At 46.7% G+C, this 22,042-nt stretch overlaps 1 protein-coding gene across 3 annotated transcripts; it reads right to left on the bottom strand.

Annotated features, from left to right (window-relative positions):
* Positions 1-139: 139 nt before the first annotated feature.
* LOC117759796 (1-phosphatidylinositol 4,5-bisphosphate phosphodiesterase gamma-1-like) lies at positions 140-20,938 on the bottom strand. 3 transcript variants are annotated; one of them, XR_004613562.1, is made up of 33 exons: positions 19,772-20,938; positions 14,514-14,663; positions 13,900-13,993; positions 13,037-13,084; positions 11,522-11,606; positions 11,351-11,431; positions 10,406-10,440; positions 9,788-9,860; positions 9,610-9,705; positions 9,417-9,535; positions 9,202-9,287; positions 9,001-9,121; positions 8,663-8,831; positions 8,007-8,126; positions 7,796-7,903; positions 7,340-7,542; positions 6,315-6,515; positions 6,115-6,234; positions 5,565-5,748; positions 5,110-5,187; positions 4,832-4,935; positions 4,652-4,748; positions 4,501-4,567; positions 3,906-4,072; positions 3,686-3,782; positions 3,381-3,605; positions 3,141-3,286; positions 2,928-3,042; positions 2,680-2,841; positions 2,411-2,499; positions 1,969-2,153; positions 1,356-1,468; positions 140-1,318 (listed from the first exon to the last, which is right to left on the bottom strand). XR_004613562.1 is itself a non-coding variant. In XM_034582207.1 (32 exons), the coding sequence occupies exons 1-32, from the start codon at positions 20,022-20,024 to the stop codon at positions 1,408-1,410; spliced, it is 3,939 nt and encodes a 1,312-aa protein (XP_034438098.1). In that variant the 5' UTR covers positions 20,025-20,938; the 3' UTR covers positions 140-1,407. The 3 variants fall into 3 exon arrangements, 2 of the variants coding, with proteins under 2 accessions (XP_034438098.1, XP_034438099.1); XM_034582207.1 differs by having other exon boundaries at positions 140-1,468; XM_034582208.1 differs by lacking the exon at positions 19,772-20,938 and having other exon boundaries at positions 140-1,468; positions 13,033-13,084; positions 14,514-14,591.
* Positions 20,939-22,042: the final 1,104 nt, after the last annotated feature.

Here is a 22,042-nt window from a genome sequence, read left to right as displayed (position 1 = left end):
TCCCCCAGCCCGGCGTTCTCACGCCTCTTTGAAGGTAGCGTACGATAAAGTTTAGAGCCCTTTGAAGAAGACTTTAAAAGACCTTCTCGTGTGGTTTGGTGAGGATTTGAAGTTCTGTGACAGGAGCCCCCCCCCCCCCCCCCCCCCCCCCCCCGCCACATGGGGGCAGTGTTCATGTGATCAACAGTCTTTAAATCCCTTTAAACCCATTAGAGTAGTGGTCCGAACCCAACGAGTGGATTCCTCCTCCAGTTCGTTCCAGTTGCAGAGAAACTTCCTGAAACACGACAGGGAATCGAACTCGACACACAGCACAACATTAAAAGGCACAAACGTGATATTTCCTGTTTGCTACGTGTGACCACAGGTTTTTATTCTTCCTCTAGTGAAACCTGAGTGTTCTTCTCCCTTTGATCCTGTTTGTCTCGACTAGAGCCTGAAACACACAAAGAGCCAATTTCACCATCTTTGGTTTTTATTATTATTAGATTTTTTAAGCACTTTGACCGTCGTCATTTTGTGTTTTCTAAACTTGTCACGAAACTAAATCAGATCTGATCGTTTTTTTTAAATCTAAAATCTATTGTGTTGTGTGAATATTAAAAAACAGCTCCTCCAGGATTTCTCAGCACTTTTTAAAATGTTTTTTCCTTTATTTTTCAACTAATATATATTTTTTGGGTGAAGGGAGTTTTTTCTCTCCACATTCACAAAGTGCTCAGGTTTCTCTCTAACATCGTAAGTTCTCGACCTCACTGTGTAAAGTGCCTTGAGTTAATGTTGGTGTGATTTGGTTCTATACAAATAAAATGGAATTGAAAGGCAGTTGGTCGTCAGCTCATTAATGATGATCAGGTGACGTTCACTAAAGGAAGAGACTATCAGACGTTCTAGATCTGCAACAAATGATTATTTTCATTTCCGATGAATCTTCTGTTTTAGCTCCTGAAAAATCATTAAAAAGTTTGGTTCATAAAATGTCAGGAAATAGTGAAAAAGCTTATTTACACTTCTTAAGAAGAAAAACATCAAATCCTCACGTTTCAGACGATGGAACAATCAAGTGTTTTTGATTAATGACTAAAATAATGATTATTTGAATAGTTTAGATTAACCCACTAATTGTTGCCTGCGATAAATTTTCTGTTTGTGCAAAGTTCAGAACTTAATTTACTCATCGTGTGTTTCAGCCTGAGTCGGATTCTTTTTACATTTCAAGTTCTCTGAGATGTTTGTGTTCGTCTCCTCTGAAGCTAGCGACAGTGAAACCTCTCAGTCTGTTCTGAGGGAACACGTTTCCTCTCCCGCTGTTATCGCTGGGTTGCATTTCGCTGCTGTAGAGAATCGTTCGTTCTCAGCTCAGTGAGGCACAGTTTGAGTTCAGCGCCCCCTGGAGGACGAGAGGATTTAACTGCGCTTTGCTGACACCTGCTGCCTCAGCTTCTCCCTCCTCTTCTTCTCCGTCAGCCTGGAGAGAGACAGTTAAAAGTGTTCATTATTTATTTTCTGTGAGTGTGGACACAAAGTCAATTTCAGATGAGTTTTATGATTAAATTTCATGTTAAATAAATAGGTTGTAAGTTTCACCAATAACAAGAGATGTACATTTTGGTAAAATCTAAATGACCTTTATTGTTAAAATTGAAGATTGTCTGGAGAGGTGAAAATATTGTGTTGTTGTAATAAACCCATAAAAAACTATATATTCTGCCATTTTCAGTGTATTATAAAAAATATGAAATTATACTAGAAATTAAATTGATTTAATCAGTTTGGAATCTAATTAATTAATCATCTATTCTGATGTTCTTGGTTTTCTGTGATAATAGTAAATTAAATATCTCTTTTTTTTTAACTCCAAAAGAGATTTTAAGACTTTGGGAACTTGTGAAGATCTAATAAATAATAAAAACATTCAAATCAATCTGTGTCCGTTTCCTTTCCCTCTGGTGCCGTTGGATCAGTCACCTGTGGTTTCGAGCCTCCACCAGCTCGCTCAGCTGATCCTGAGCCGCTCGCAGCTCCTCCAGACTCTGCTGGTAGCCGAGGTCGGCCGAGCCCGACCGCTCCAGGAGCGACACCTGGTTCGACAGCTCGCTGGTTCGATCCCGCAGCAGCTGGATGGACGTGTACAGGTTCTCGTCGTCTTCCTCCTGCAGGAGGATGAAGAGATGCAGCACAGAGGACGTCAGTGTGGATCAAAGAGTTTGATCCATTACTGACTTTTAAAATGTGTTTTAACAAAACTGATCCATGCAAATAAAGAAAACTTGGGATAATCAACACAAAATTATTTGATCACACATAAATAAAAAAAATAACTTAATACAGTTGTGGCTGATGTTTTAAATGAATAACACTATAGATATTGATTTTCACCTCATCACCCGACAGAGAAACAGTTTCGTACCTTTGCATTTACGATTTCAATGTGGACGAGAAGCGACGCCAACTCCAGCTCTTCGCTGTAGCTGTTCTTCAGAGATACATTCCTGTAACCTGACAACACAACACAACACAACACATCATAACACAATGTAACTCAACACATCGTAAATCACCTCAATCAGAAAAGACCTGGAGCTTTCTCCGACTGTACAAATAATTCATAAAACAACATTTATCACTGAGCAGAATCAAAGGTTCGGTCTGGTAAGCGGATGATTGACGAACGCTCACCTGTGCGGAGCAGACGCACAGGAAACGTGGCCTGTGCCAGGAAGTTGGGGTCACTGAACATGTCCTCCTCGTAGACGGTGAAGCGCAGGAAGGAGAAGGTCGGGTTGTGGATGTCGAACACAAACTGCTTCTGCAGCCACACGGGATTCAGGCCGTTATCAGCTGAGAGGACGAGAGAGAGAGAGACAGTTAGGACAGAATGTAGCCGGGGTCGTGTGGCGTCTGCCTCCAGTCGGCCGCCATCTTACCTACGACGTCCGTCTTGCACTTGCAGCCGTCGTAATCGGCTCCGCAGATCTCCACCTCCACGAAGGGACAGACGATGCTGCGGCCGTTTTTCGGGAGGTGTCTCGCCCCAAGCACCTGAAGGGACAAGTGGAGGAGGTGGATACAGATCGATGAACAAGAATAATCTCACTGCTGATTCAGCCCGAGATCAGGATCTTTACTTGGATTATGACCTGGAGCTGGATGGTGATTGGCTCCACGTGCAGCGAGTCCTTGTCGAACGGGTCAAAGGCGTCGTCCCTCATGATGTCGGGCTGGGGGACGAAGCCGCTGCCTCCTCCGAGCATGAACAGCGCCTGGTTCAGCTGCATGGGTTTATCTGCAGAGACGTTTCAGGAGCTGTGAAAGTTTGTCCCTCATGGAACAAGAGGACACACACACACACACAGACAGACAGACAGACACACACTGACCTGGGGTCTGGAAGTTGAGTGCGACCAGCTGGGAGCCGCAGAGCCACATGGGCAGCGGGTCGTAGTTGGACGAGTCCAGCCTCTGTCCTCGGGGATAAACTCTGGAGAGCTGGCGGCGGTTGTACTGCAGGAAGCGCTTCCCTCGGCTGCGAGTCGCAAACTTCTCCGCCTTCGTCTCCGGGAACGAGGACATGTCCCGGTAACACGTCCGCTCTGTGCCGATCTCTGCACCCGGCAGCAGATGAAACAGGAAATGAGACGCGTAGAGACAGAAATAAAAGAAAGTAGCAGGAGGAGGTTCTTACTGTCTTCATTGAAGGGGACAGGTCGGCAGTAAACCACGAGCTCCGACAACTCCACCGCGATCTTCTTCCTCCTCTCCATCTGTTTCTCCTCCTGCATCTGTTACCATGGAGATAAGATAACCATTCAGAGTGAGGCTTTAAATGAGAAAACAGATTTTAGCAGTGTGTGTGTGTGTGTGTGTGTGTGTGTGTGTGTGTGTGTGTGCAGCATCACACTGACCCGTGCGTCTGCGTTCTGCGCAGCCTCTCTGATCTTGGCGACCCAGCAGGTCAGGTCCTCCAGACTGTCGGCCGCCACGTCCAGCGTCTGCACCGGGTGAGAGGAGAGATGCTGCGAGTGGATGGTGAAGACGTACGGCCTCGAGTTCTTACCGTCTTTATGAACCACTGCAGGTGGGGGGGGGGAGACGAGCGTTTTGTAAGAGAAGGAAACTGAAATATGTCATCGTCTGATCCACTTCCTGTCTGACGTGTGGACGTGTGGATCAGACATTAGTCTCCATGAAGTTAAGAACGCAACAGAACTGATTGTTTTCAAATATCTGGAAAATTTGTCAATTTTGAATAGAAAGAAGAGGATTTTAAAGAATAAATAATTGGAAAATAAAATTTAGATACTAAAAATACAGCAAATTTGAAATTTAAATAAAATCTTTTCAAACACTACATGTGCAAGATGCAACAGTTCAGTGATGCAGCCTGCAGGGGGCGTCGTTTAGGGTTATGCGTAGCTGCAGCTGACCCTCGAGCTTTCTGATATAAAATGTCATCACTGTGATCTGTAGAATCGTCCGCTCTCTGTCTCCTGAACTCACCCACGTGGCCGGAGGGAACGTCGATGAATCCCTTGAGGAACGTTCCCAGAGGACTGTTCTCTGTCGACTGACACAAAACAAACACAGATGTTAGAATCAATTAATAAAATAACCGTTTCACACACGGCTCCACATCAGAACCAGAACCCACCACGTCCTCCGGCTCTCTGCTGGGGGAACTGGGAACCTCCTCCACGTAGTTTGCAGGAAACCACAGCTGCTTCTTCCCACCGTAGTCTCCTCGCCACCTAAGAGAGGTCAGAGGTCAGAGGTCAGTGACCAGCAGCTACACGACCCACAGGGAGTCACGTGCACGCCGGGTGTCGCTCACCAGCCGCCCTCCTGCTTGTCCACGTTGAGGATGAGCGCCTGTTTGGGGAAACAGAGCTCGTCTTCTCTCTGAGCCCGATAGTCGTACAGAGCTTTGACCGTACACTGAAACAGACGAAGAGCATTCAGCTACGCACGTGATCACAGAGCTTATTTAAAAAACAAATTGATTTCTTAATGAATCTGTTAAAAAACACCAGATTGAGAATTGAGAGAGAGTTTAAAGAAAACAGGATGGTTCAAAGGATGAAGATCAACGAGCTGATGACTGGGACTGACCCGAGCTGTGGGCATCTTATTGGCCTCCACGTAGAAATGAGGAGTGCGGACTTCGTACAACGCTCCGTAGTCGAGCTCCTGACGAACACACAACAAACGATGAAGAGTAACCACGTGGATATTCTCTGTATCATCTATGTTGCTGTGAAATGTGAATAAACTTGTGCCCTAAACATGATAAAATCCACAAAATGAATTTAAGAAAACAGTCACTGAAGATAGTGTCTTCTAATTAATTTCTGCACGACATTTTATAAACTAAACTAAAAAACACAACCAACAGATAAACCAGTAAAGATAATATTAGAGAGTTGCAGCTGTAACACTTAAAGTGGAGTTCAAGGAGTTTTATAGATAATGAATAGAAACCAGTTTCCTGTGTGAACCTGATGAATGATTCTAATTGAACAGGACTTGAACAGTGATTCGTCCCAGGTGGATCGTGTGGGACTCACCGCGGTTCCCATCCGGTCCAGCGTGTCCTCGTTGATCGGGTAGCGGAGCCTCATCTTGCGGTAAAGAGGATGTTTCTCGTAGTAGCTCACCAGATCCACCAGACTCTCAAACTCCGCCGAGCTGCCGAGCATGAAGAGACGTCCTTCCTGCTGGATCCGGCAGTGCTTGATCTTTCCCTCCGCCCTGCACGTGCACACACACACACATGCATGAACGTTTGTTTGTTATTCTGCAGCATTACACAAAAACTACCACACAGATCACCATGACCCCTGGTGGACGGATGTGAGATGGATCAGGGAAGAGCTCATAAAATTTTGGTTTGGATCCAGATCAGGGAACAGATCCAGGATTTGTTTAGAATTGTGTGATAGGACTTTTTTTTTATAACATTTTCAATGATTTCCCATGGAATAATAATAACTGATATTTATGGGTGTGTGTAATTTGGTGCAGCTTGATGAATGAAGGGACTGTTGGGCCCCGGTGGAGGTTTGAGCTCCACTGAGTTACTCTCTGGTCTCATGATGGGATTGAACCTGTGTTTACCTGAACGAGATGGCGAAGGAGTTGTGCTCGCTGCGTTTCCGCACCAGGAACGCTCCGTCTCTGGGAACACGCATCAGCATGTGCTCGGCCTGAACCCGGGACAGACTGGAGTGATACCACCTGAGAAACACACAACTTTTAATCTCCTCTCCTGCTCCACCTCAGCTCTTAACCCTCCTCCAGGTCCCATCCGGACTCACTCTCTGCTCTCGTGTGCGTTGGGCTGGGGGACGGGGCTGCCCAGCCTCATCTCGAACTCGTTGCAGCGCAGCGGCGTGTCCCTGTAGTGGCAGATGAGGCGGTAGAGGCTGTCGAACACCAGGTTGTCGGTCAGGTAGAAGCGCGTGGAGCCAGACTCCTGGCGGGAGTGGATCCTGCAGTGCTGGACGCGACCGGAGCGCCTGCACCGGGAGAGAAATACATTTCAACCACTGAGCCCTTCAGATAATCAGTAAATATAATGTAAAGTATCATCACTATGCTGATGACACAGCGTTATATATTATTTTCCACCCTGCCCGAGGAAATAAAACAAACCTGGTTCAGTAGCTTCCTCTAAATCAAAGCATAAAATGGACTTCTATTGTACTGTATTTACCTAATTATATTTTTTATTATTTTAATGACTGGTCATTAAATTTATCTCACACGTTTAGTGTTTTTATTCTTTCATTTATTTTTTTATGAACGTTTTTTAGTGTTTTTACATTTGTGTTATAATTTGTGAAGCACTTTGTAACTTGTTTTTGAGATGTGCTACTACTACTACTATCATTATTATTATTTTTATCAATCTTATTATTACTATATTAAATTCCTGGTAGTCTCACTCGACTCACAGCCTCTGATTTAAACTCTCAAAACCTCCTCAAGCTTAATGACAATAAAACAGAAATGATCTTGTTTGCCAGAAGATTCTTTAAATCACAAAAATAATATAAAAGGTTAGAGTCTCTCTCTCCCACACACACAGCTTCATCACCATGTTCAACCATGAATGTAGATTATAAATGTGGTAAAAAATTTGATTTTAAAACCAACATCTATATGTTTTATCAAAAAATAAAAGGGTCATATAGTTTAGTTAAAAGCTTAAAAACACATTGAAGTGCAGCATCTCTTTAATGTTTAAACTCTGGTGTCTATGAGCTTTAACGTGAGGATGAATAGATTTTCTCGAGAGAAGCAGGGGAAGTGACTTTCTGGAGTTTTCCTGCTCACTGACCAGAACGAGAGCGTGAAGTCTCCCACGAACGTCTCGCTCTCTCTGACCAGGAAGGTGCCGTCTTTAGCTCCGCCCTCGCAGTACTCCTGCAGCAGCTTCTCCGCCACCTGCCGACCGTCTCGCCCGCCGCCGAGCTTCCCGTGGAACCAGCGCTCGGCGCAGTGCTGCTCGTTGTTGTTGTTGTTGTTGTTGTTGATGTGCACCTGACGAGAGGAAGGAGACGCAGAGAAGTCAGGATTAATAGAACTTGAAGACATTCCTGAAAGGCAGAATTGAGAAATCATGTTCAAGAGGACAAACAATATTCTGTTCATCTATAACAGTGTCCAGAGGCAAAATAAAACTCTAAACCTCCACATCAGCATGAACTCAACCTGATTATTACCATTGTATTGCTCTGTTCTACTATAGTTAATATGATCGTCACCATGACGACCACCATCATCAGAGCCCCACCTCTTTTCCTTCGTCATCCTCCTCTTCATCAGCCGTCTGGTAGTGAGACGTCTCCTCTGAGTAGTAGATCTTATTACTGGTCAGGACGAAATAATGTCGAGTCCACGTCTGTAAATCAGAGAAACACAACTGCAGTGATACAGTGTACTGAACACACACACACTCACACACACAGACACACACACACTCACACACACAGACACACACTCACGTGGTCGATGGGGTCCTCCAGGTACAGGATGCCGTTCTTCAGAGAGTTGCTGATGTCGTTCTCGGAGTAGCTGGCTGACGTCACCTCCTCGTACAGAGTTCCCTCCACCAGCTTTTTGTGCTGCGACACCGACAAATGAAATATGAGACAAACTGATCAACAGCTTCTTCACAGTTTGTCTGCGTGGTCGTCGAGAAGATGAAGATGAACAAGCGACTTTACTGAAGTACGGTTTAAAGTGTTGACTTTCAAATAAAATAAATTAACATATTCCAGGAACAGTCTTAAGATTTTCATCCTAAGTGGGAAAACATCTACTTCCTGTCCACCGTGTTTTGATTCTTTTAAACCTACAAATTAAACCAGATCTGCACTGAAATGTATTTATATCGAGTTACATTCACACAGCACTTCTACTTGCAGCAATTTTTCTCACATTTATTTGGGGTTTTGTGTCTTGCTCATGGACACTTTGAGATCGCACTCCGACCTTCTGGTTAGCGGACGACCCTCTCTACCTCCTGAGCCGCAGCCTAAATTAAATTTTCTCGACAAATGCTCCTTTAATCGACTTCATCGACTCGGGGAAGTGAATAAAGTGTGTGTGTGTGTGTGTGTGTGTGTGTGTGTGTGTGTGTGTGTGTGTGTGTGTGCACCTTGATGAGGATCTTCCTGCGGAGCTGGTGCGGTGAAGGAAGCTCCTCCGCGTTGTTGTCCACGGGCTTGATGAGCAGCAGGTCTCCAAACACCTTCTTGAAGTGCGTGGCCATGTTCCTCTGCTGGACGACGCTGCAGTGATCCTCGATGGAGAGAATCACAGGGAACCTGCACAGAAGAAGCTTCATGGACTCAGGAACAAACAAACTGAGGAACCAGTGAATTCAATCAGCGTCAGTGTGTCTGTGGAGGTCAACAATCAACCAGAGGCCGTTCGATGTTTCCTCTGGTCCTCCAGTAGTTATCAGTCTGGATTATGTCGCTGAGACAAACTCACTCAGACGTGACGAAGGCGTGTTCTTTGATCGTGTGCAGCACGTCCAGGAACTTGATCTTGGAGGTCAGCGTGTGGCCGTGGTAGATGATGGGCAGGTCGTCCGGTCCGTCCCAGCAGTCCACTGGGATCAGAACACACAGTTTATATTCTCATCAGGCTTTTACCTGCAGTGCTCACTCACAAGTTAATGTAGTATCTTACGCTCGATGCACCGGCAGCCCATCCTCAGGCAGCGGGCGTAGGCCTCCAGAGACGATTCACTGGAGAACTGGTCGCCCGTCAGGTAGCTGCAATAACAACGACATAATGGACTCAGGTAAAATAATAACAAATGCACATCTTTTCTGCATTAGTGATGTAAAATAAAAGTTTTCATTTGTGTCTTTCATGTCTCTACTGTGAGGTGTGAGACGTACGTGTTGTGTGAGGAGGAGATCCAGTACTGGGACAGAGGTCTCTTCATTTCGTCCAGAACAACAGGCGACAGCCGAGGGTCACACAGCGAGTTCTCTTTAGAGAACAGGAAGGTCAGGAACTGGAAAAGTGAAACAGAGTGAAGTAAGAAAGAGTTTATTTCAGTTTCCGTGCACGTTTGTGCGTTTGCTTCACCTCATCCAGCTGTAGCATCGGCTCAGGCTGCGGCCCCCCCCTCATGTACCCCATCAGAAACTCTCTGACGCGGCTCAGCTCCGACGCCCAGGACTCCTGAGACGAGATGAAGACGTGAGAACAACAACAGAGTTTGTAGAAAGTTATTATTTCTTAACGGGCTCATTCTGCTCGGTACCTTCTGGTCCATCTGTAGAAACTTCTGGAAGTCGTAGAGAGAGATCTGACAAAGCTCCGGTCGGTCCACGTTCCTACGCAACACAACAGAGTTCAGGACGGAAACAGAGAGAAACGACGTCACACGTTAACATATTAATGTCTGATGGGGATTTAATTCTACTTAGAAACATTATGCAAGGTTTCAAAACTTAGTTTCAATCGTTCAAAAGCTGTTTTTAATTAGATTTCAACCTTTCAAATCGTTTAGAATCGTTATCAAAGTCTTATGACAAAGAAATATTATTGAAGTTTGATATTTTACAGTTTAACCATAAACTTTAAATAAAGAAAAAGAAATAAAGAAAACACAAATATATCGATTTTTTTTGTAGAATGTCAACAAAACGTACAAAATAAAAGGGTGGATATCTGATATATTGATACTGATGATATATTTATCGGACGATAAAAACATGAAAAACACATTTGCTTTCCTTCCTTTGGTCTCTGATAATCTGAGGGTGTAAAGAGAAACAGCTGGAGAGGATGACAGTGGTGGGGGGGCATATGAGGGAGTGGATGCTGAAGAGGAGGAGGACGTGAAGGTGGAGGAGGAGGTGCAGGAGGAGGGACTCACCTCAGAGGGAAGGAAAGCTCCAGCTGCTCAATAATCTGGGAACAGAGAGGGGGGGGGGGGGGGGGGGGGGGGGGGGGGGGGCAGGTGACGGACAGGTGGGAGGAGCCAGGTGAAGCATCGACAGGTAAGACTCAACGTGAGCGTCGTGTGGTGCGAGTGCAGACGTGGAAACGTACGAGGTGCTGGTGAATCTACTCAGATCCTGTACTCTGGGTGGAACTTTACTCTCCGGACACGGAAACACGATGGAGCCAAACTATCCCGGATCCGAACGCGGCCTCTTCCCCCGATGACGTCATTTGGAGCCAGAGTAGCAGCAGCGATCGGAAGATGGAGGATGTTGAGGTCACATGATCGACCGTCAGTCTCAGCTGTCAATCATGATGTTTCGCCCCATTTATATATAAACAAATAACAAATTAAAACCAAACTTATCAGTTGAGCAAACATCAGTGTGATAAGAACTGCCTGTAGTTGTGTACTTTTTTTTTTGCTTGGTCCATGTCCCATCTGCTAACATGGAGGCCGCCAGCAGGGGGTGATAGATCACACTGATGTATGCTCAAGTTTTCATGTTTCTGATGAGTTTGGTTTTATTTAGTTATTTGATGATATAAAAACGTCATGATTGACAGCTGAGACTGACTCACGATTGGTCGGGGGTGTGTCTATACGACCTTGATGCTCCGGCTCCACTGACGTCATCAGTGCAAGATGGCCGCTCCCGTATCTGAGAAATATCGGCTTCATTTTTGTGCTACAGGAAGTTGGGTCCTGCATATTTATTTATTGTTTTATTCTGTAAGAAAATTAAAGCTTTTACTTAAACTGGGACTTTTTAATTGAGGTGGAGTTTAAATTTTTTGTAAGTACAGGATTTAAGTCGTGTTTTTTCTGCCATTCAGTGAACATGTGTGTGTGTTTGTGTGAAACACTGAGACTCACACTCCTCTGTGCGTCAAACATGAGCGTCCTGTAGAGCTGAGCGAAGTTAGGATACGACAGATCGCTCCTGGCCTCCACTTCCTGTTGGTGCGACAGAAAATCAGCGCCGTGGTCACGTCAGAAAACCCACAGGAGACAAATACATGAATTTAAACTGAAGGAGACTCTGACCTGGAGTTTGTCTTTGAGAAAACGCGTGTTGGGGACTCTGTAGTTGACCTGAGGCAGCAGAGCCTTCACGTCCTTCACTGTGATGCTGCAAAGAAAAGCACGAGACAAACTTACCAACAGTCTGAACTGAAGCAGACGGATAACGAGACAGACCCAGTGATGTTCTCTGTGTTCACCAGAGGGTGGCGCTGTGTGTGAGGACGTTTATAATGAACGAAGAGATTTTCACTGTTTTCATTGTCGAGGATTTAACAACAATGGCAGAACCGCGTTAACGTCGCTGAGTTGAAAAGTTCAACATCAACAAACGCTGCTCTGATGCTTTCACTCCTGCAACATGAGCTCCAGCTGCAGGTTTTAAATCTGAGCTGCAGCTGGAGACAAGAATTCATCTTTAACCAAAGAGGAGAGAAGAAGAAGATGGAGCAGAGGAAATCTGTCGGAGCAACAAAATGATCTGAGCGCACAGTTTGTGGAGAAGCTGAGCAAATCAAAAACAAGCAGGGGCAGAAATCTGAGCGTGAAATCAACAAGTCCGACTCTCAAACTGAGAGACCACGCTCTGGAATACAGATAAGAAATAAAAACATAAAAATGATAATTAAAAAATCAGAAATTCACTCACAACTGAGCAAACAACATCTGAGAATCGTGAGAAATAACTGGAAACAGATCAGACACTGTGGAGGGATTATTTAAGTTTTTACTCCGTGTTTGTTTCGATTTACGCAAAAGGATGCGTCAGGAAAGAACCTGAGAAATGTCGGTGTAGATCTGAATCATGGGGGCGGATCCAGAAATGATTTTTCCTCTTCAACATTGTGAGCGAGGACGTTTCTCATCATCTTTTCGTAGATTTCTCAGAGAACAACTCGAGGATCTCGATGAAAGATTTCAGGCACATTTAGGGGACTGATATTTATGAGTTTGTGCAATTTGGTGTAAATCCAAATAAAAGTCTAGCAGACGTCAATATGGTTTCATGAGGGGACGGTTGGGCCCTAACGAGGAAAACTGAAACGACTGTATCTGCAGAGTCGCTGCTCTCTTTCCTTCAGCACACGGATAATCACTTCAGTTGATTAATAAAACACATGCAGCCGTCGGCGCTCAGAGGCGGAGACGATCCTCTGGGGTCAACGACCGACTGTTGTCAGGTCCGTCTCTCCTCCCTCTTCCCTCTGTCCAGATACTGTTACTATTTTCACAAGAGACAGGAAGTTGCCCTCTCCCGGGCCCAGCCCATCGCATCACTTCCTGCTCCTTATCAGGCGGTGGCAGGCTGTTTGTCCTGGAGCGGCTTCCACCCAAACAGAAGCCCGAGGACCCTGTGACGCGGGGGGGGCGCTCGGAGCGTGCACGTTAAGGTCAGATCCCCGACAGGAGCCCAACGATGCTCTCTGATCACATCTGGATCTGGTTTCACCTTCACTTTCAACCCGCTGCCAATCAGCAGCCACCACAGGCTGCTGTAAAGGGAGCGGGTGTTGACGTGTTTAGCGGCGACTCACCCACCTGCCCTCGTGGCTCCGGTCCATGACTTCAAACTGCTTCCTCAGCCACCTGCACACGGAGGGACGGAGACCAGAGGTTCAACACAGATTATCACTCAGGTTCAAAACAGAAATCACACGTTTCCAGTTGTGCGGCTGAAGTTTGTGGATTGGATCGAGGTCCGAGACCGCCTCTGAATTTGAGTGATCAGATCTCGAGGACAGCTGATGCATTGTGGGACACAACACCTGCTATAACTACATACTGTAGATTATACAGAGAAGCTCCGCCCTGTGGTTGTACGCCTCCACCAATCAGTCTACATACATTTTTTTTCAGACTCATGAGGTCACCTAGAGGCAGATATGAAATATCATGTTCAAGAGGATAAAAACATGACTTGTGAGGCCAACGTGATTCTTGAATTCTTGAATTTAACCGAGCTTTTGCACCAAATTTGAAGAAATTCCCTCTCAGTGGTCTTGAGATTCCGTGTTCACAAGAACGTGACGGACAGAGAACCTGTAAAAATGTCTCCGGCCGCTGGCTGTCGTCCACATTGAGACAAAATAAACAGTCAATTTCCACAAATATGTCCCAAATATGTGCAAAATGAGCTGCAGCTTTAGTGAGTTAATCAAAGTTTAAGCAAAAGGTAGAAACTGAGAATCTGTCTGTATTTTTCAAAGCCTGTAAATTCAACACTGAGCCGATGGATCCACTCGTCAAACAGTTTACACAACGAGCACAAACAGACTAAATTAGCTCGTGCGTTTCCGTTGACCACCTCCAAATATAAACCGGACGTTTTCTCCTGCACATCTTCACAGCCTCCCTCTGTTCTCCTGCTCCCCCCCCCCCCCCACACACCATCTGCAGCTCACCTGTCGACCTGCTGCGGCGCCGGCGCTCTCTGAGTGTCAATCATCAGCCAGTTCAGACCCGTGACCCACATGTTCACCTCCTCCTCACTGAACGCTGCAGTCAGAAGAAAACACAGGAAACTAAACACTTGTTTTCCAAGACAACATCAGACTAAAAGAAGTAATAAAGAATAAAGCACATGTCCGAGTTACACCCGGATTCCTTTTTCTTCTACAAACAAATGTACGTCAACAGAATGATTTTAATATTGTAGCTGATAATAGGAATGAAGATAGAAACACATCATATGATTGCAAATGCACTATTTCTCTCATGTTAGCAGCCTTTTTCAAAAAATCAATCAATGTAATTATATAAAAATGCATATTTTTGCAGGTCTTTGACGATTTTTTTTATCTTTTCTTTGGCAATTTGACAATAAGACAAATAAAAAATGACATATTTTAAGGGAAATAAAGAAACATGAAAATCACATATTTATTAACGTATTGGGAAATTTCTGTCACATGATTAGTGTTATTTATTCTTTTAATTATTTTGTTTTCTTTTGAATGTGTTGTTACTTGTGTACACACACGCACACACACACACACACACACACACACACACTGACCGGCCACACTGAGCGTCCTGAGGCGGAACTCCAGGCCGTACAGCACGATGAAGCAGTGAGCGGAGTCCAGTTTACGAGCCTCCTCTGGGTAGCGCTCGAAGTCCCGGGAGCCCTTCCCCAGCCGCAGCTCCCGGATCTCCCGCATGTCGACTGCAGGAGGGAGGCAGGAAGGAAGGATAGTGTTGCATGAGCACAAATATGCACAAACCATAAATCACAGTTTGGCTCCTTGTATAATTCCCCTGCCAAAGACACACAGAAGATTGCTGCTGGAGAGCTGAACTAATGTTGTTGTGTGTGTGTGTGTGTGTGTGTGTGTGTGTGTGTGTGTGTGTCCAGAAAAGCCACAAACACACAGACACACAAACATCTCAGCTGTCGACGGCAGGATGCTGCTGAACTGCTGCAGAGGTTTTTTCCTTTAAGGGATTTTAAAATAGTTTGAAGGGATATTTGACCAGTTTGGTTTTTGCCACTGTTGTTTGTTTGTTTGTTTGTCACTTCCATATTTAACATTTGGAAGTTTTCATGTTTAGATTATTCAAATAACACATATTCTGAAAACGAAAATATGTGTTTGTGTGACAAGATTGAATTTCCAAACCCCGATTTGACATAAAAGTCTAATTTCTACTCGGTGCAAAAACACGTTAAAAAGTAAGAATTCACACTTCATCCACGCAGCTCATGTAAATCACAGAGTTAAACCGAGCGGTGAAGTCACATGATCGACCACAGAGAATGATGTCAACTCTGGACTTGACTTTGACACTTGCAGCCGCCGACACACCCACAAAGAAAACGCTGCCTTATTGACACAGCAGATGTCTTGTGCAAACACACAGATGCTCTGGCATTCACACAGCAAACACACAGCAAACACACAGCAAACACACACAGCAAACACACAGCATTCACACAGCAAACACACAGCAAACACACACACAAACACACACAGCAAACACACACTCTTATAAAACTGTGTGTCATTTGATACCAAAGTTTCCCACATGAACAAATGAGAAGTCAATAATAAAAGAAGCATTTTTTCCCGCGCGTCAAACTGTCCTCAGCAGGTTTTATATAATTCTGAATCAAAGTCAGCTGAGAGCAGAAATCTGGTTCGTATCTCGGCTCCTGGAGACGACAGGGAACGTGTTTGGCAGAAGATTTAAGAGAAAACTTTGGACTGAATCTGGTTCAAACTTTCCTGGAAAGAGGTTCAAAGCTGGAATCAGCAGAAGAACACGACTCTGAATCCGATCGTCACACGGAGACGAGCCGATCGCTTTCAGGATGTGAGAGGAGGTCGACCTGCACCAAGTCACTTCAGTACCACACAGTCTGTTTAACATCTGAAGAGTTCAAGTCTGGTGAAACTTCGTCTCCTAAACAAATCCCGTCGACCATCTTTATTTGCAGCTGTTCTCGACATCCTTACTTTATCCCTCTGTTATTGTGCGCTTTGCGTTTTCTGATAAATTGTTTGCATGTGCAGCAGCGTCCTTGTTGCCGGTGCAGCCGTGTTCTCACAGCTTAAACATCTACACACAACAAACACACCGTGTGCACAACTTCCTCAATCGTAACTCAAATCGGAGGCGTTCTGTCTGAAGGCAGTTTATGTTTCTTTTCAGCGCAGGAGAGAAACTGAATGAATGTCCAGTGCGAGCAGCTGCGTGCACGGCTGACCTGAAACCACCAGCCGTTGATAATTGCAGTGCATTTCCAGTGAAACAAACTGTTCCTGGTACAGCCGGTGACATCACCCCCTGCCAGATGGCACGAGGGGTTTTACAGTAATCGCAGAAATGCAAAGGACGAGAGAAATGGGAATGAAAAACAAGCCGGGGTTCAGAAACGGGATGAACGGATTGAGACGGTTTCCAAAGACGGTAAAAGTTGGTTTCACCAGCTCGGACTTGTTCTAAACCCGGATTAGTGTCGACTCTGTTGCTCAAAACCTCGAAACTACAATTTAAACTTTTGTTACTGATGAATTTAAGGGTTGGTGGTCGGAGTTGCATATTTGAGCAGAAGGAGGTTTACATTCCAACCAGTCCCCAAATAAAAAGAGTCCAAGTGAGAAAACAGCAGGAAAAGGTCCCGACAATTCACAGCGGGCGAGAGGGCGTGTTAACGAGGTTTCGAACACGTGACGGACGTGAAACAGACAATAACAAAAATAATACAAATATCTCAGGATGAAAACGAGGAGACATTTACGTGTCATGTCTGCTCGGGTCTCTCCCGCTCGGATGCTCCCACTATCGTCCATAAAGTTTTTACTGTCCTCGCAGACAGACGTCATAGTTTCAGCTGCAGCCGTGGAATTTAATGCAGTTTTCTTACATCCGACAGCTTCTCTTTCTCTCTCTAGTCTCGGCACCTGTCACAAGATACGTGATTTCCAAAGCAGAATTTATACGTCAACTCCTGTAAGAATCTGACCCAGACAATCTCCTGCTGCGTTTTTTAATCAGACAAACTTTCAGAGTTCTTTCAAAAATCAAACAACTAACCAAGGAATCGAGAAAGTAATCGGCACAGTGATTACTAATAAAAGGAATAGTTGGCTGCAGCCGTCCTTAAATCAGTGTCTGAGGCATCTCGCTCCTCGTTTGTGGTCCATGTCTCTGCTTCCTGCAGAAGATGCTGGACCTTTTGTCCTTCAAACGGGGACAGGAAGACAGACACTCCCTGATAGCCCCACACTTCCTCTGCCTCTGGATCTAATGCCTCCACTCATCTCAAAGAAAAACACTGATCAGAAGTGTGTGTGTGTGGAACTGAGCCAGAACTTTATTATATAACAAGCTGTGGGATGCAAAAGCAAATGGAAGGAGAAGTGGGAGTGAAGGAGGAGGTGAGAGGAGGAGGAGGAGAGAGGAGGAGGAGGAGAGAGGAGGAGGAGGAGAGAGGAGGAGGAAGAGAGAGGAGGAGGAGGAGAGAGGAGGAGTGAGGAAGGTCAGTCAGATAAATATGAGATTTCGCAGAGAAAAGAGAAACTGAAAGTAAACAGAGAGGACTTGAAATGGAAGGTCAGCGGAAATGTTGATAATGAGAAAGGTGTGTGTGTGTGTGTGTGTCTGTGTGGGTGTGTGGCTGTGTGTGTGTGTGTGTGTGTGTCTGTGTGTGTGTGTGTGTGTGTGTGGCTGTGTGTGTGTGTGTGTGTGTGTGTGGCTGTGTGTGTGTGTGGCTGTGTGTGTGTGGCTGTGTGTGTGTGTGTGGCTGTGTGTGTGTGTGTGTGTGTGTGTGTGTGTGTGTGTGTGTGTGTCTGTGTGGGTGTGTGTGTGTGTGTGTGTGTGTGTGTGGGTCTGTGGGTGTGTGTGGGTCTGTGGGTGTGTGGGGGTGGAGGAAATTGCGAAATAACTGGAGGAGGAAAATTGAGAGGTGAGAAAAGAGGAGGTAGAGAGAGATAGAACTGTGGGAGATAAAGTGAAGGAGAGACGACCCGCTGAGTTCCTGGAATGTTCTGGTGGGTTTGTCCAGAGGGAGGTTGTTTGTAAAGGGGCGTTTGTGTGTGTGTGTGTGTGTGTGTGTGTGTGTGTGTGTGTGTGTGTGTGTGTGTGTGTGTGTGTGTGTGTGTGTGTGTGTGTGTGTGGCTGTGTGTGTGTGTGTGTGATATTGTGTGGATTTGGTGGGACTGTAGGTGTTTGCTGTGGTTTTCCTGTTGGACTAGCGAAGGCGCCCGTTTATACGCTTTATGATTGTGGATAAATAATTGACGAGGTTCCGTGAACATGTGAACAGAGGACATTTGTCTCCGAGCTTCAGCAGAAAGGAGAGAAGGACGGATGGAAGAGAAGAGAAACCTCCAGAGGCCCTGATCCTTCAGGAGACTCGACCAATTGCACGATCCTTCACCATGTTTTTAATTGTCGTCAATTAGAAAAGAGACGCAGGAGTTCAGCCCTAATTTGGTGCAAGATGACGGTCGTTAGAGAGAAAAGTGTAAGTTGAGCTTTCTGATTTACAGAATGTTTCCTTCCACTGTGTCCGTGTTGCTAAACTGCTGTTTGGAGTTTCTGTCTTTTCTTGAGTTACGATGTGTCTCAGTGCGACTTTATAAAACCGACAGAGTGAAGCAGGGAAAAACCGACCTGACAGACGTCTCAGTAAAACTATTTCTATCTCTGTCTTTCTTCTGCAGGAGCGTGCTACCACAAAGTCTGAGAGAATAACACATGGCGGACAGAAGGAAACTCTATCATGCCAGCGAATGCAGGAACTTTCCTCTCTGCCAACAGACACTGTAACAAATCCTCCCCCGGGCCACGAAATCCAGGGCGCAGACAATAGCCTCCACACCCCAGACAGGCTGCACGTCTCCGACAGGCCGCTGCTGCACCGCTGCTACTTGACTCCAGCCCCCGCCACCTCCGCCCACCATCAGTCAGTCCGTCAGTGAAGCGGGTGGCGTGTCGGACGTGAAGCTCTGAGCTGGGGGTGATTACTCAGAGCCCATGTGGCAGCGGCGTGCACGCTCTCCTGTCTGGACGGTTTCTGAGAGGTGGACATGGACGGAAGCTGAGGTCACGGGGTCGTGATCCGTCTGCCCGCCGAGGACGCCATGACAGCGCCGCATCTGCAGCATCGCTTCAAGAGGGGAAGGGGGCGGGGCCAGCAATATGTCACAGTCTGTGATCCTCGTTCATGCACCTTACAAACACACATTCTGTTAAAGGGACAGTTCACTCAAAGTATAAAACACTAGTGTTTCCTATAAGTCGAGTCGTAGGAACCTTTAGGTTGTGATACCTGACGTAGGTGTCATCACATCACAGAGCCTGTTAAGCCCGACAGATTTTGGGGGTCGATATTAGATTGAGTAAAAAACTTAAACATAAACTTTCAGCCAGTACAGTAAATCAGTCTCTCAGAAGCGAAGCCACAGACTCCGGCTCAGGACGACGTCTCTGACGAGAGACGGCTACGTTCGTATCCGCAATATTTTAGCTTCGTGTCTGGACAGTGGGAGGAAGTGGAGACGGGTCGTCCATCTTGATTTACTGTCTCCACTGACCATAACCTGCACAGATACTATATCAAATACTGCAGCGCACAGCGAGTGTAAAAGGAATATTCCTTCTTAACCCATTCAAACACAATCATAACTTCCCTACATTAAATCTGAGGCCCTTCACACTGAGGCTCTGGAACGGAACCTGGAGTCCCAGGGGTCAGGGGGTCAGGGGGTCAGGGGGTCAGGTCCTGGTCGTCCCGCTCAGTAATCCATCCATTCAGCAAATACTCACTCTCTCCTTCTACTTTGTCCGGGTTCCTGCTCCACACTATCTGCCTCGTGTCCTGCTTTATCTGGAACGTCCTCCTCTCGGGCCGCTGGGACTTCTTCTGGTAGAAGACGGTCATCACCGTGCCCATCTCCAGGCTGTGGAGGATGCGGGGACCTGCCTCGGTCCAGTCCATCATCCTGGAGGCCATGACGGGACCGGCGGCCCCCTCCTCTGCACAGCCATTGAGGCAGCCACTGAACCTGGCTGCACACATCTTCACTGCATGGCTGAGAGGAAACCCCCCAGGATCACTAATCTGACGAGGCTCCTGGGAGATGATGCTCGGCCCTGTGGTCAACTATTGTGGGCCAGGGTTGTCCAACATGTCCAAACCCACCGGGGCCAGGAGGAAATCTGGTTGTGAGGGTTGTAACTTCTCATGAACGCTCAGGGTGGGAGGCAGCAGTGAAACCCTGAGATGTCTGAGATGTGAATTATCCCCTGCTCCTCTGGAGGGGGAGTGGATCCCTGTGTGATCCTTTCCAGATGCGTCTGGCAGCAGACCAGTGAAATCCACTCGTGGTGAGTTCTCATCCCCGCTGGACTCAGGTTTCCAGCCTCCTCCTCGTCCCTCCAGGCTGCTGGTGGAGCAGCCTCGGTTCTCCCCGCTCCTGGCTCCTGGTGCTGCGGCGGCGGAGTCAGCGACAAAGACGCCGAGTTATGTATCCACACTCGCAGGTGGGAGCAGCGGGGCGGCGGAGAGGAGGACGGGCACCGGCCGGAGCTCTGCGGCGGATTCACGGGCACAGAGGGACGCGCGTCTGGGGGCGCGCGGAGCCAGAACCGTGTGCGCTCTCATCCGAGGATCCATTCTGCTGTGCGCCCTCTCTCCTCCTCCTCCTCCTCCTCCTCACGCCGCACACAGGACGCACTCATACACGTAAAGGACACGTAGAAAATGCGTGTGGGGCTGCGGGGCTTCCGTGCGGGGTTACCGGGCGTTACGCGCTCCCTGCCCCGCTGTCTCTTCGCTGCTCCTCGGTCAGGATCTGTCCGCCTCCGCGTCCCCTCAGCTCCGGCTCTCCGCAGCGGATTGAGTGTCTCAGACCGGAAAGGCTGGACCAGACTTTTTTCCTTTTCCTCCCGGAGCTGCAGCTTTGTGGGAGGAAGATGAGGGGAGAGGGAGAGAGGGAGAGGCGGAGAGGAGGAGGCGGAGAGCGAGAGAGGGAGAGGCGGAGAGCGAGAGAGGGAGAGGCGGAGGAGGAGGCGGAGGAGGAGGCGGCGCAGAGCGACCTCCGCGGGCCTCCAGGAGACCTGCAGCCGGCTGGAGGAGGTGTGACTCCTGCAGACCCAGGGCAGGAGGTGACGGGAGGTTCAGGCTGTAAAGGTCACTGACCTGTCAGAGGTTCATCAGCTGCTGCAGCCAACTCTTCAATGTCACAAAGCCTGAGAAGTTCTTCACTCTGGGTTTTAAGTTAAACTTCATTCCCAGAGTTTGAGAAGAATCTGTTTTATTAACTTTATGACCAATGAGGTTTTGTTTTCACCCGTGTCCATTTATTTGCAAGATTTTTTTACAGTTTTCACCAGAGAATAATTCATGGACCTTGATTAAAGAATCTGACATATTTAGGGGACTGATATCTCTGAGTGTGTGAAACCTGGTTCCACTGGGACCGTTGGGACTTGGGATTCTTCCAAGAATGTAATTATCATCCAATATGTGAATATAACAACTCCCCACCCCCCGGGAATCAGTAGAGTTCATTAACTCCGTCAAGGCCCAAAGGGGGGGCGGAGGGCGTAAAGAGACAGGAGATAAAACCAAGTGTTTGAGACAGAGGCTGACTAGAGGAGCTGCAGCGATCGACAGTCTGAGGAAAGTGTTTTCTCGACATTAGAGCATTAAACCTTTTCAAGTAATAACTCATTACATTCTTTCTTGGCTCATGTCACATCCGTCCTTCAGGTTTCCTCTGCTCAGTAGTTCCTGTGTAATCCTTCTGACAAACAAATGGGTGGAAACATGGCAGAGGTAAATAAAAAGTATCAGTCAGTCAATAAAGTGGAAGTTTACTTTAATTCTAATTCCTGGTTTTATTAAAAACCAAAAGATGTTGAGTTATTCTGCTTCCAAACAAAATGACGTGACAGATTTAAGAGGGAACACGTGTGGACAGCGTTGTCCGGCGCCCTGAGACGAGACAGCGGTGGACGATACCTCGGCCCCTCCATGTCTAACCAGCTCCACATGTCTCACTGGGCGTATCAGCGTTCCTGCTGCCACTGGTC

Source organism: Hippoglossus hippoglossus, chromosome 4 (assembly GCF_009819705.1).
Source record: "Hippoglossus hippoglossus isolate fHipHip1 chromosome 4, fHipHip1.pri, whole genome shotgun sequence".
In the NCBI taxonomy this organism is placed as follows: domain Eukaryota; kingdom Metazoa; phylum Chordata; class Actinopteri; order Pleuronectiformes; family Pleuronectidae; genus Hippoglossus; species Hippoglossus hippoglossus.
Note: the sequence above shows the minus strand (reverse complement) of the source record. Positions and strands in the feature narration are given on the sequence as shown.